Source organism: Onychostoma macrolepis, chromosome 06 (genome assembly GCF_012432095.1).
Source record: "Onychostoma macrolepis isolate SWU-2019 chromosome 06, ASM1243209v1, whole genome shotgun sequence".
Classification (NCBI taxonomy): Eukaryota; Metazoa; Chordata; class Actinopteri; order Cypriniformes; family Cyprinidae; genus Onychostoma; species Onychostoma macrolepis.
The window spans coordinates 301410-314808 of NC_081160.1; the positions used below are offsets into that span (position 1 = coordinate 301410).

At 40.7% G+C, this 13399-nt stretch overlaps 2 protein-coding genes across 5 annotated transcripts in view; both read left to right on the forward strand.

Annotated features, from left to right (window-relative positions):
• Nucleotides 1-3752: 3752 nt before the first annotated feature.
• Nucleotides 3753-8534, forward strand: fdx2 (ferredoxin 2). Its single transcript, XM_058778996.1, has 5 exons — nt 3753-3963; nt 4640-4688; nt 6525-6631; nt 6701-6788; nt 7455-8534. Exons 1-5 carry the CDS (start codon nt 3804-3806, stop codon nt 7609-7611), a joined length of 561 nt encoding a protein of 186 aa, XP_058634979.1. The 5' UTR covers nt 3753-3803; the 3' UTR covers nt 7612-8534.
• A 56-nt stretch (nt 8535-8590) lies between these two features.
• Nucleotides 8591-13399, forward strand: part of zglp1 (zinc finger GATA like protein 1) — a 5606-nt gene continuing 797 nt past the window's right edge. Inside the window, exons 1-3 of one of the 4 annotated variants that reach the window (XM_058779413.1) lie at nt 8591-8726; nt 10264-11125; nt 11194-11297. In XM_058779413.1, coding sequence (XP_058635396.1) covers nt 10281-11125; nt 11194-11297 — 949 coding nt within the window. In that variant the 5' untranslated portion in view covers nt 8591-8726; nt 10264-10280. The other 3 variants (XM_058779415.1, XM_058779412.1, XM_058779414.1) reach the window with 3 other exon arrangements.

Consider the following 13399-nt stretch of genomic DNA (forward strand, 5'->3'; position numbering starts at 1 on the left):
TGGTCAGTGGAGAGACTTCTCATGGAAAAACATCATTAGATTCTTCATTACTCCAAAAAGAAAATATTTACAGAATGGTAATCCAGAACTCAATGGTGGATTATATTAATATATTCTGGAACTGTACGGCAATCCAATCATACTGGCTAATGGTAATCACTGAAATAGAATCAATACTGGGTTTTGAGATTGATCATAGCTTTGGTACTATATATTTAGGAAACATACCAACTGATTTTAATGCTCAAGACAAGTACCTTCTCAGGTTGTTATTGGTTGCCAGTAAAAAAGCAATAACCAAGAAATGGCTGGATGAGAATCCACCAACAAAAGAAGAGTGGAGAGTGATTGTAAAGGATATGTTTGATGTGGAGAAAATGACCTTTTCTCTAAGACTAAGTAAAGATACATTTTATAAGAACTGGTCAAAATGGTTAATACACAGGAAAATAGACAGTACATAAATAGATGTTAAGTGTTTTACAGTGAATGTCCCCACCACCCCCTTGTTTATTGTTTATTTATTTATTTTATTTTAATTTTTTGTTTTTTTTGTCTCCTCCATATATGTGAATGGACTGGAACTTACAGACTTCAATTACCCCCTTTTTATTTATTTAATTTTTTTTTATACCTCCTCCTTTTGGGTGTGTATGGTGGTGGGGGGTATTATTGGGAAAGTAACCCCTATTATAAAAATAACTGTACAAGAAGGATGTAAGAACTATATGTAATGCCTCTGGTGACCTGTATGTTCACTTCTTTATTTATTTATTTATTTTTTATGTGTTTTTTGTATTTGTAAGTTGTGTTATAAGAATTACAAAAATAAAAGTAAAAAAACAAAACAAAACCGCAGGCAGAGTGCCGCATGTGGAGCGAGTTTAAGAGACAGGAGAGATCAGTGAAGATCTGCGTTCATCTCGTCGTCTCTGTTTGTGATGATTTTATTTCTGACCTGTTTTTAGGGCAGAAATGACAGAAACCCTCTCAGACTGACACGTGTCTGCTCCTGCTGGGAATATCATCTGTAAGGAATAAACCCGCGCAGTCAGACGTGTGAAGCTGCTGCAGACCTTCATGTTGGTTTCTCTGTGTGTTCAGACGCTTCTCTCTGAAGATCCTGTAAATATGAAAGCATCCAAAATATCAAATGAGGCACGTGTTTGTCCCGTCTGTGCATGTGATAGCAAATTAAAGTCTGTTGTTTTCAATGAGAAACAGATGCTTTTTTCCATTTGAAGGTCATAGATGGCTTTCATCAGCCTCGTGTCATTCATCAGTGTGTCCAGCGGAGCCGCGGCCCTCAGGAGCCTCTCGGGGCCCCCTGCAGACGGACCTCCAGAGCTTCAGACCATCACGCTAATGCAGCTCACAGATGCCTGATACACTGTCCTGTCTGTGTGTGTGTGTGTGTGTGTGTGTGTGTGTGTGTGAGTGTGAGTGTGTGTGTGCGTGTGAGAATGCCAACATTACATCCTATGCAACAACACCTAATACTAATACATATATTAATATATTAAACACAATTTAGTAGGAAACACCGTACTAAACACTTATTTAGTATGCACAAAAGACATTAATGGACATGTTGTGTCAACAGTCTCTTGCTGCTCTTGTGTTTTGTTTTGTTCTCTGGTTTCATGGTATTTGACTTTTTTTGGTAGGAGTTACTATCAGGGGTCAAAGGTCAGTAGTCCTGTGACAAACACAACACAACCTCACAGTCGTATGTCTTGCACAGAATGCCAGAAGCTCAACAACACCAACAAATCAGCACCGACTGACTTTCCTGAATGAATTATTCCCACAGGAGCCGCAGAAACTCTCTCTCTCTCTCTCTCACACACACACACACACACACACACACATACACACACACACACACACACACACACACAGTGGTTTTTCCACCGCAGCGGATCATCTGGAGCTGGATCTGTCCGGACAGGTGTGGAATGTCTCTGGGGTTTTCCTGTGTCTCCTGAAGGAGTCGAATCACTGATGTTTGAGTGTTTGCAGTGACATACGCCTGAAATTACACGTGGTTTTGCACATTTTCTTTAAAAGGACTCCATCAGTTGTTCAGACGTCATAGACGCGATTCTGTACTAAACTAAAAAAAAGGTCAGCCAAAGGTGTGAAATTTAACATTTATTTATCAGATGAATATGTGCCTGTGAAGCTGAAAGTGATATCATGGGGCTGCAAACTCTCACATGTTCAGCCTGAGACTCACACACCTCTCACGCAGAGGCAAGCATCATCACATGAGCAAAAGCACTCAGTTGAATCTAGCATGATGACAGAAGAACACTGTATGCCGTGCAGCCAATCACAGACACACCTGTTGATTTCTGGAGCTCTCTGATTGGTCATTCAAGTCAGAGCCCTTAATGACTGCAGATGTCAGACAACGAAACAATTCCAATTCCTTCCAACAGTAGGGACGGATCATGAGAGACAGTAAGATAGAAGGCTCACTAAACCCTCCCTAAACCTCTCTGTTCATGTGTTACCCCACATGAAGAAATACTATAGTAAATACTATAGTGCTTTTGAACCTTAATATAGTAAAGTGTATTATAGTATTTACAACACTTTGTTAATGAATGCTACAGCATATTGTAGTATAAACTATAGTAAACTGATAGACTGTAGTGTATTGTAGTATAATATACCCTATAGTTGTAGAAAACTTAGTACAGTATTGGATAAAGTAATTTGCTTATATTACTATAGTGGTTATATTACCACAGCAACTATAGAATTACCACAACAAATTAATTCAAGTACTTTACTATAGTATGGTTCAAAAACACTAGTATTTACTGTAGTATATGTTGATGACAGCGCTGCCGGGTCCGGTGTGTGTCGCCCTCTGGCGGAGGATTACAGCAGACACAGAAGAACAATACAATAAATACATGAATTCAACAAAAATACATTTATTGCATTGCCAATATCTGCAAACGTATTCAAAGTTGATTTATTTATTCATTTAGCAGACGCTTTTATCCAAAGCCTTATAAATGAGAAACAACATCATAAGCAATTTGTAATAAACCTCATGATTATAGTACCTTTGTAAAGTATAAAGAAGATTAGTACATTGCTAGAGGAGAAAAGATTGAGAGTGAGAACTATTTTCTTTAAAAACGCATTTATATTTACTTCTCCGTTTACTACCAAAATTATTGAAAGATTTACTGAATCTTATTTCATGTATATGTAATAATACTTGATCAGTATAATCATAAAAGATCAGACGAAATAAGTTTTATTTTATTTTTTTGCATGACAATAAAATATGAAATAATTATTTATTTTATCTGTTGTTTCTGGGTCGTCTATGCAAAAGGAATATCAAGAAATCTTGATACAGTGTGGTTACAAGTGAATAGGATTTCATTTTCCTTTATGACACATTAAAATGTTTACAAGGACAACATTGATACATTGAAAACAATTATGTATTAAAATGTATATTTGTGTATTTATTAAATATCTAACGTCCAAATAACATCGTAACTTAAAACACACACACACACACACACACACACACAGCCTGCGTCCCAGTGTGCATATTATCCATCCTAAATTCTATGTGATATTAGTAATTTTCAATACTATTTAGGGCAGACAGGGTGGATAGTATGTACATTGGGACGCAGGGTCAGACACTTAATCTTTGTGATGTAACAATATAACATCGTGATTTTGAATCCGTGAGGCTTCTGTAGTGTCGTCATCACGCCTCGGCTGCTATTGGCCAGCGCTGGTCACGTGATCAAAACAGTGTCATGGCGGCGTCCGCGGCGGTCCGGTCGGCCGTGAGTTTAACGCAGCGGTTTGTCCGAGTTTCGCCGGACTGCAGCATCTGTCCGCTCTACCGACTCAACGTGTGTACAGGAGCCACCGACGGGTTTACCGCTCCGAACCGACGCCTGCGGACCAGCATCGGTGCGTCCTTCTCACACACACACACACACACACACACACACACACACACACACACACACACACACACACACACCGTGAACATTATTTCACCAAGTGCAACATGTTCCTGGATCAACATTCCAAGCAACCAATCAGAATTGAGAGATAAGTTTACAGAAAATGTCTGTTTTAGCCTTACAACCAGACTTTGTCACCCTTGTTATATAACTATCATTTCCCTCTGATTGTAGGGATAAATTATGGGTAGGGTTAGGTCAATGCTTTCGGACAGTAATGTTGATCCAGGAACATGTTGCACTTGGCAAAATCATGGAGACACACACACACTCACACACACACTCTCTCTCTCTCTCACACACACACACACACACACATACACACACTCTCTCTCTCTCTCTCTGTCTGTCTCTCACACACACATACACACACACTCACACACACACTCTCTCTCTCTCTCTCTCACACACACACACACACACACACACACACACACACTCTCTCTCTCTCTCTCTCTCTCTCTGTCTGTCTCTCACACACACATACACACACACTCACTCACACACACTCTCTCTCTCTCTCTCTCTCTCTCTCTCTCTCTCACACACACTCTGAAGGGTTATCAGCGGTCCGGTAACAGGAGTGTGTGTAACTGTGACCCTGTGTTTGTGTCTGTCAGGTGTGTGTCAGAGTGAAGACAGCAGCTCACCGGAGGAGGACGAGCGAGTGTGAGTTTATCAGGATTCAGTGAAACCAGAAAAAACCTGGAAAATAACACAAACCTGCAAACAGTGACTGAAACTCTTTCATTAAGTAGGGTCTGACCCCCCCTAAAGAAGGCTTGACCCCTTGATGGATGTCAAAACTAGATGTTGGGGGGTCAGATAGAAAGCAGCCTATGCATAGCATGGAGATTTACTTGTAAATATTAAGATGCATTTCTACAGCTCTTACTGATATCAGAATGTAGTGTTGTCAGCCCCTGGAACGGGTCGTATGGACGTTACCTGAGCGGCTGAAGTTAATGTATACACCGCTCTTTCAGAGACATGTGCACTTACTGCTCGGACGGAGCAAGAACACCTTCTAAAATGCATGTGCAGATTCAGTCGAGTGATGAAGTTCACCCTCTTCTGTTGAACTGAATTTATGAAGCAAACTATTTGCTAAAATAACTATAACATTAACAGCAACGCTGAAATACAAGTGTTCGGTTCTGTCAGTCAGAAGAGCATAAAAGTTGCATGTGTTACTAACACACACACACACTGCGTGTTTTCTTTCAGAATCATCATTGGCTGGTAGAAAAAAAAAATTGGTTGCATAAATGTTTTTACTTAAAAATAAAGCCCTCGGAGAGCTGTTGTGATCAACACACAGCGGTGTTTCTTTACTGAAAGAATCCACGTTTTTAAATGAATCGAGTGAATCAGTGATTCAGTGAGTCATTCATAAAGGCAGATCTTGCTTCGTTTCTGAATGAATCAGCCGTTTGAACGAATCGATTGACTCACTTAAGACAGGGATTGGCCACCACCTGCTGCTTTTAGTTTTATATTTAGAGCGTCGTTTCTTTTTTTAAATCATTTCATATTTCACTATTTTTGTATGTTGAATTAAAATTTCTGTCTAAAGCTACTTTTCTAATTTAACACAATGATAACCTGTAACACATCATGTGCTGATTAATTAAAGATAAAGTTATTAATTATGTAATTCATTTGAAGTTAATTTGATTAATAACTTTATGTAGTTACTTAGATTAAAAAAATAATTGCTTGGTAGCCCTATTTAAATTTATTGATTCTTTATCAATGTGTCACTGAATCATTCACTCGGGTGATTCATTAAAGGGATAGTTCACTCAAAAATACAAATTCTGTCATTAATTACTCACCTCATGTCATTCTCTTCATTCATCTTCAGAACACAAATGAAGATATTTCTGATGAAATCCGAGAGCTCTGAGCCTGCACAGACAGCAAGGGTCCTGACGCGATCAAAGCTCAGAAACATAGCAAGGACATCGTTAAAATAATCCACCTGACATCAGTGGTTCAATGGCAATTTTACAAAGCTACGAGAATACTTTTTGTGCGCAAAAAGAAAACAAAAATAATGACTTTATTCGACAATTCTTCCCCCCTGAGTTACGTCTTCGTTCATTATGGAGAGTATTAGACGCATGCTTTCCTCGTGTGTTCTACATCAGCAGCATCTGGCACGCAGGGACACAGCTCTCGGATTTCATCAAAGATATCTTCATTTGTGTTCAGAAGATGAACGAAGGTCTTATGGGTCACTATCCCTTTAAGAATCGCTGGATCATTCAAAAACCAAACACCACTGTGGAACTGTTTTGGAGAAAAAACAGTTGATAGATGATTTTGTGTCTAAAATATAGAAATGTTAGCTTAAGTTTAGCCTACCTTTTAATCTATTCATTTATTAATTGTGTACCATTAGATAAAGTACAAATAAGGACAAATGAGTGTGTAGATGTATATAAGAATGAAAGCCCAAGGCAGATGTCCGCTGTACTGACGAGCGCTGCTTTGCTCCAGTGTGAATGTGGTGTACGTCGACCGCTCCGGAGAGAGGATTCCCGTCAAGGCCAGGGTCGGTGATAACGCTCTTTACCTGGCGCACAAGCACGGCATTGAGCTGGAGGGTGAGTCCCAGCCTCTTCATCTCTGTGTGTGTTTGAGGCTCGTCTTCATCAGCTCGTCTCTGTTCTCAGGCGCCTGTGAAGCGTCTCTGGCCTGCTCCACCTGTCACGTGTACGTCAGCAGCGAGCACTACGAGAAGCTCCCGGAGCCCGAGGAACGGTAAGGACAGCTCCTGCATTGCGCGGATCGAGGGCATGCTCCACACAGGACGACTTTAAAGATATTTGCTTTACATGCTCATTTGTAGTTACTTAAAGGTTTTTTTTTTAATATTTTTTATTGCCTTGCATGTCCAAAACACACAAAAAAACATCTTGTTGCAACATTTTAAAGATTGAATATATTTGGTCAAAATCCCATGTTATAAAGATGAAGTGCTATGCAGGCTATTTAAGACAATATTGGCTGATTAGACGGCAGTGCTGACCTAAAATACAAAATGTTTGCCCTCTCTCTCACCGATCCCACATCTCAGACATCAAATATTACCCTTTTTAGACATAGTTTTTAAAGTAAAGAGTAAAGAAAATACTATACAAAACTTATCGAAACAACCAGGAGCCAGTTGCATAAACTTAGTCACCATGTTAAGTTTTGACCAACTAGCAGCTGCCAAGAGTAATCAGTCTTACTTTTCCAATAAGAATAATCTACCTTTTCATAACTGAATTAAAAAAGTTATGACCAGTCTTGAAGGAGAAAATAAATTTAGATGACTAACTTTCTAAGGCTAGTCTAAACCGTTTATGCAACCGGCCTCAGTGTGTGTGTGTGTGTGTGCGCGTGCGTCTGTGCATGCGTGTGTGTGTGTGTGTGTGTGTGCAGGGAGGACGATATGCTGGACATGGCTCCGATGCTGCAGGAGAACTCGCGTCTGGGCTGCCAGATCGTCCTGACTCCGGAGCTGGACGGCATGGAGCTGACGCTGCCCAAGGTCACCAGGAACTTCTACGTGGACGGTCACGTGCCCAAACCTCACTGAGCAGCCGAATGAACGGATGGATCGCAAAGCACTGTGGGATACCGCCGCTAGACAAGCCTCTGGTTAAAGGCTGATCGAACATCCCTGAGCTTCTCATCCGGTGAACTCTTGAGCTCCAGCTGAATTCGGTGCGCAGGTATTTCCACGTGAAGGACTCCGGCGCGGCGCTTCATCATCCTTCACAGACCCACAGCATTAGAGAATAGTGTACATGTACTGAAAACATCACAATCCAACACCTGTTTCTCTCTGTCTCTCTTCTTCTGGATGAATGAAATGAAGCCTTTTTTAGGACCGTTAAGATTTTCCCCATCGTTTCCCATGACTGTAATGCAGATGTTGTAATTCCCATTATCCTCCATGACTTGCTGTACTGCAGAAAAATATTCCTGTGGTACGATACCTTATTGATGAAAGGAAAAATTAAAGAACGTGAATGATGCAAAAACGGGCTTCATTTTCTTCATACACAGTTTGACTTCTTATGTCTTTGTTGTTTTTGTGGTGAAGTATCAGCTGGACTTGATCTCCACGTTTCATGAGATTCACCAAAAACAGAAACATTCCACAGTATAAATAATTTCAGGCTTTTATAAATGTTACCATGTTCAGACTCCTGTGTGTGCCACTCAGAGAGAGTAATGATGTAGGAAGGGTCAGTTCATCCGTCTGAAAGCCTCGGTCAGATGCAGCTTCGCTGGAGACTGATGTGTTTTACAGGAGGAGACAGAAGCTGCTGTTCTGCGCTTCATTTCATTAATAAACACACAAACCTGTCAAACGCACATTTCTCCTTCCTCTACTCGCTGTGCCCACAAAGTATTCATCGGTCTGTAAAAACCATCAATCTGTTAAGTTTGTTCAGTTATAAAATGTCAAGCTTGATTCTGATGTATGAAATAAACACTAGTGTGTCATAGTAATCCGTGTGTTTGGAGTTAATCATTAATTCGTTGCCATAAACGAATCCAAGATCCACTAGTTTAGTTTAGTTTGGGGAAATCACTGAGAGAATCTGAGCTTCTGCAGCACAGGTGAGATCCGGAACACCTGCTCGTCAGGTCACGTGACAGTCGCTCTCACCTGTGGAGGATTGCGTTCACCGAGTCTCAGCGGTGAGTCTATCCTCTTCCTCATCCTCCTCATCCTCGAGCTGCTGCTGGTGTTTGAGGAGCAGGCGCGTGATGCTGTGCTGCGCGTGCCGCGCGCGGGAGATTTACTGTTACTTTGTAGCGTCTGCTGAGAGGAAATCCTGCGATCTGTTACATTGTGAGTTATTATGACGCTCATTCTAGAGCAGAACTAAACTCCGAATGACTTTAAAGTTTGTTTTGTTTCTGTCAGTTTATTTACCGTCAGTTCAGATGTAAACGTTATTCAAAACGGCCACTACAGTGAATCTTTACAAGATACTTTGATGTCATATCCAAACCACATTATCAATAATTCTGTCTGTCCTCTTTATGTCATTGTATGTTTGTTCTTTATGAAGGTAAGAAGCTCTTCAGTTTTCACAATAATCTTAACGCGTGTGTTTATACTACTGTGAAAAAGATTGGGGTCAGTATTTATTTATTTAGAAATTACTGCTTCTCTTCAGCAAGTACACATTAAGTTGATCAAAAGTGACAGTAAAGACATTTATAATGTTACAAAAGATTTTTATTTCAAATAAATGCTGTTTTTATTTTACTTTCTATTCATCAACGAATCCTGAAAAATAAAATGTATGATCGTTTCCAGAAAAATATTGTGCAGCACAACTGTTTACAACATTGATAATAATCAGAAATGTTTCTTGAGCAGCAAATCAGTATATTAGAATGATTTCTGAAGACCATGTGACACTGAAGACTGGAGTAATGATGCTGATATTTAACAGATTTAACATATTCGCATAGAAAACAGCTATTTTAAACTGTAATATTTCACTGTTTTTACTGTATTTTTTAAATAAATGCAGCTGTGGTGAGCAGAAGAGACTTCTTTCAGAAACATTAAAACATCTTACTGAACACCCATGGATGCAGTGTTGGGGTAACGCGAGTTAAGTAATCAGATCACTTTTTTAACTAACTTTTTAAAATAACTAGTAAAGTACAGCATTACTTTAATTTACAAGAAATTATCTGAGTTACTTTTTCCAATAAGCATTTATTGACTGACAGCTCTCCTGTCCCCATGTTGAGAGAAATCAGGAGTAAGTGCAGAGATTGTGTGCCTCGTGTATTAGTTCTAACTCCTCTCACTTGCACACTAATTAGCAAAAATTACTTTTAGATGAACTAACATTTCTGCTTCATTTTTGATTTATTTTCAACGTTCTCTGCAGTCTGCTGTACAGACTTAAGCCTGAGGCGTATTCATTTCCCTTTTTGGTGTGAAAGGGCTTTTACATTTACCAAAAATATAACTTTTTATATTAAAAACAAGCCCAGGCCAGATTTGAAAATTAACGCAAAAGTAACGTAACATTACTTTCCATAAAAAGTAACTAAGTAACATAATCGGTTACTTTTTTAGGCAGTGACATGATATTGTAATGCATTACTTTTAAAAGTAACTTTCCCCAACACTGCATGGATGTTTACATTTATTCCATATTTGGATGTCTTCAGAGTGTAATAATGTTCCTGTTCGTCTCTGTTTCAGTAAACCGATGAGGGAACATGAGCTCTCATGAAGATGTGCAGCACCAGCAGGTGACCCAGTCCAGCATCCTCCTCCTGCTTCAGGAGGCCACCAAACTCTCTCCTCCAGCGGACGGCGAGAGCTCGAGTTCTGGACCGTCACATGTAGAGAAACGAGACACCGGGTCACTCGTCCTCTCCAGCTGTAAAGAGTCTGAGCACAGCAGCAGCGCATGGGACGTGATGCGTCTGATCAACCAGCAGTGTGAGCGTCTGCTGCAGTCCGGCCGCGAGGACAGAGGGGTCGATCTCCACCCATCAGACGTCACAGAGACCGTGGTGATGTCCAGACCTGCGTCTGAGCTCGAGCGTCCAGCCGTTCCCTGCAGCAGCGTCCCGTCCGACACATGTTTCTCAGTCATTTACGAGCTCACAGACGTGGAGGAACTCAAAGAACCCGGCGATCTCGCTGACCTCATAAAGACACACACAGCGGTTCACATCAGCGCCAGTGAGAAGACAGAAAACCCATCTGCGCTGCACATCGAGGGGCATTCTGATCAGGATGAATCTGTTGTCCCGTCCACAGGAAATGATTGTCCGCCTGTCTGTCCTCTTGACTTCACTTCCTGTCTGTTGTCTGAGCGAGAGGCTGAGAGTGTGTGGCTCCCTCTGAACGCCTCTGAAAGCTCACAGTGTTCCTCGCAGCCAACAGACCTCAATAATAATCTCTTAGAGAGCGTGAATAAGGATCGCAGACGGAAGCAGCCTCGTCCTGAGCGCAGCCCCGACCCGCAGGACCCCGGCGTGCAGGGCGTGACCTTCAGCATGACCCCGCAGCTGGACGCCGGGCAGAGCCGACTGGTCATCACCTCCAACTACAGGTGGAGCCTCTGAGTGAGTATGTGTGTTTCTGCTCCGTGAGGCTGATGTTGTGTCCTCCTCTGCTCAGCGAGGAGATCCGGCGCTGGAGGAGAAGCAGGAGCAGGAGCAGCCGGTGCCGGTCTCAGAGGAGCAGCAGCTCCGAGGAGGAGAGCGACTCCTGCGGTCTGTCCCGTCAGTACTGCACCCGAGCACCAGAGGGCACTCACACTCACTCACTCACTCACTCACACACAGACAGACAGACAGACAGACAGACACACACACTCACTAGTTAGTGCTGGTCAGCTCACTCATCACTAGTACTAGTGCTCACACTCATCAAACCTCCATCACTAAGTGTTAAAGTGCAGCTCCAGACATGAATGTTTCCCAAGGAAATAAGACTGATTTTTTTTTTTTTTACGTAAGCAAAAATCCCCTATTTAAAAAATGTATTTAGTTACCACTTGTAGCACACTTGAACCCATCTTTCATACACTAGTGCACTCAAGTATACTACAAGTGGTGACTAAATATATTTTTTAAACACAGAGATAGTATGTTAAAAGCACATTTTAGTTCATATTCATGGTGTTCCAAAATAGCACAGTTGAGTACACTTAGTTGATCTTACAGGGGTCCTATTATGCTTTTTCACTTTTTGAATGTTAGTCAGTGTGTAGTGTGTATGTTTGGGCATAAAACGATCTACAAAGTTACAAATCTCAAAGTCCACTCCAAAGGGAGATATTTAGTTTTAAAAAAATCCCTTTTCAAGAACTACAACGAACGGCTCGTTTGGACTACAGCGTTGTTTTCCTGTATTTGTGACATCACAAAGTGGTCCATTAGAATATCATTAAAATAAATCCCGCCTATGAACCTTCGAATGGTTGGCGGGTGGAGAGCGCTTGGTTGAAGCCCGGTGCGGGTGTTTATATATCACTGTATTTCTGAAGGAAACCGACTGTCTTCAGAAAATTTTGGATGTCATTTTCATTTCATCTTGCATGTAATGTCTGATAAAGCAGTGTTTGTGAGCGGAGCTCTGCTTTGTGTACAGCGTTACCGGGGAAACCTCGATCTCTCCAACAGCGCCTCCCGCTGGCAGAGAATTAATCTGCATATATATGCCGCCACAAATAGTGTAACTCTGTGGGACTATGGTATAAATAAATTCAACTGTAAAACAGTTTCACTGCAATTCGTGTTATAATGTTAAAATTAATATATATATTACCATTGCACTTATCTGTACATAGTAAATGGAGTTATTTTTAAGAGGTTGTTGACATCCTATCTAATACGTGATTTAGCCACAAAAAAAACAAAAACAATGAAGTTACCACTTTAATATGTCTTGCAATATCCGTGCGTGCAAAGGTTCTGCGCGATCCTCTTGTTCGATATTCTCGGGGTCTGAATTGATGGCAATATTGACGAACTTGCTGCTTTGGCAAGGGGCGGGGCAATACTGAAACACCGTCTAAGCTGTTCGCCAATCACAACACATTTCGTTTTTCGGAAGGCGGGCCTTCATCAAACCCGGAACTAATCGAGTCGTTTCATGAGAGCATGTTCTAGTACACCCCCAAACAAAATCAAGACTTTATAAAAGAGCATAATAGGACCCCTTTAAGTTTATCTTAAGAAGTACTAAAGAATCATTTTCAATATAGTACAAAAAATAGAGCACTTTAATTATATTATGGAAGTGTACTTTTTAATTTTTTAAAAAAATTTTTTTTAACCTGGATTAGATATTTGACCTCAATTTCATGTCATCTAAAGCCTTTATTTATAGATATAGTAGCCGACACTCAAGTGGAGTTCATGCCATCATGTTCCTCAGACAATAATTACATAATTTGATGGGATTCTGGAATTCATGATATATCTAAACAAGCTTGCATTCATAACGTTATCCAGATTTTGATTTTAAAGGGATGGTTATGTCATCGATTACTCGCCCTCAAAACCTGTATGAGTTTCTTTCTTCTGTTGAACGTAAACGAAGATATTTTGAAGAATATTGGAAACCAAACTTTGACGGTATCCATTGACTAACGTAGGATTTTTTCAGGACAGTGGGAGTGAATGGGTACCATCAAATCTACACAATTCAAAATGTCTACTTTTATGTTCAGCAGGAGAAAGACACTCCTACAGTTTGAGGACGAGTAAATGATGACTGTGTTCATTTTTGGGTGAAGTATCCCTTTCGTGTTTTTAGTCTACATTGACTTCACCAGATGGAGTCATAAACAGTCTTATTGTGTGTAGTTGTTTGAGTC

Coding starts and splice junctions, on each gene's coding strand:
- fdx2 (XM_058778996.1), top strand. CDS start 3,804: ATGGCGGCGTCCGCGGCGGTCCGGTCGGCCGTGAGTTTAACGCAGCGG. Junction 3,964..4,639: donor ACGCCTGCGGACCAGCATCG/GTGCGTCCTTCT, acceptor TGTGTCTGTCAG/GTGTGTGTCAGAGTGAAGAC. Junction 6,632..6,700: donor GCACGGCATTGAGCTGGAGG/GTGAGTCCCAGC, acceptor CTCTGTTCTCAG/GCGCCTGTGAAGCGTCTCTG.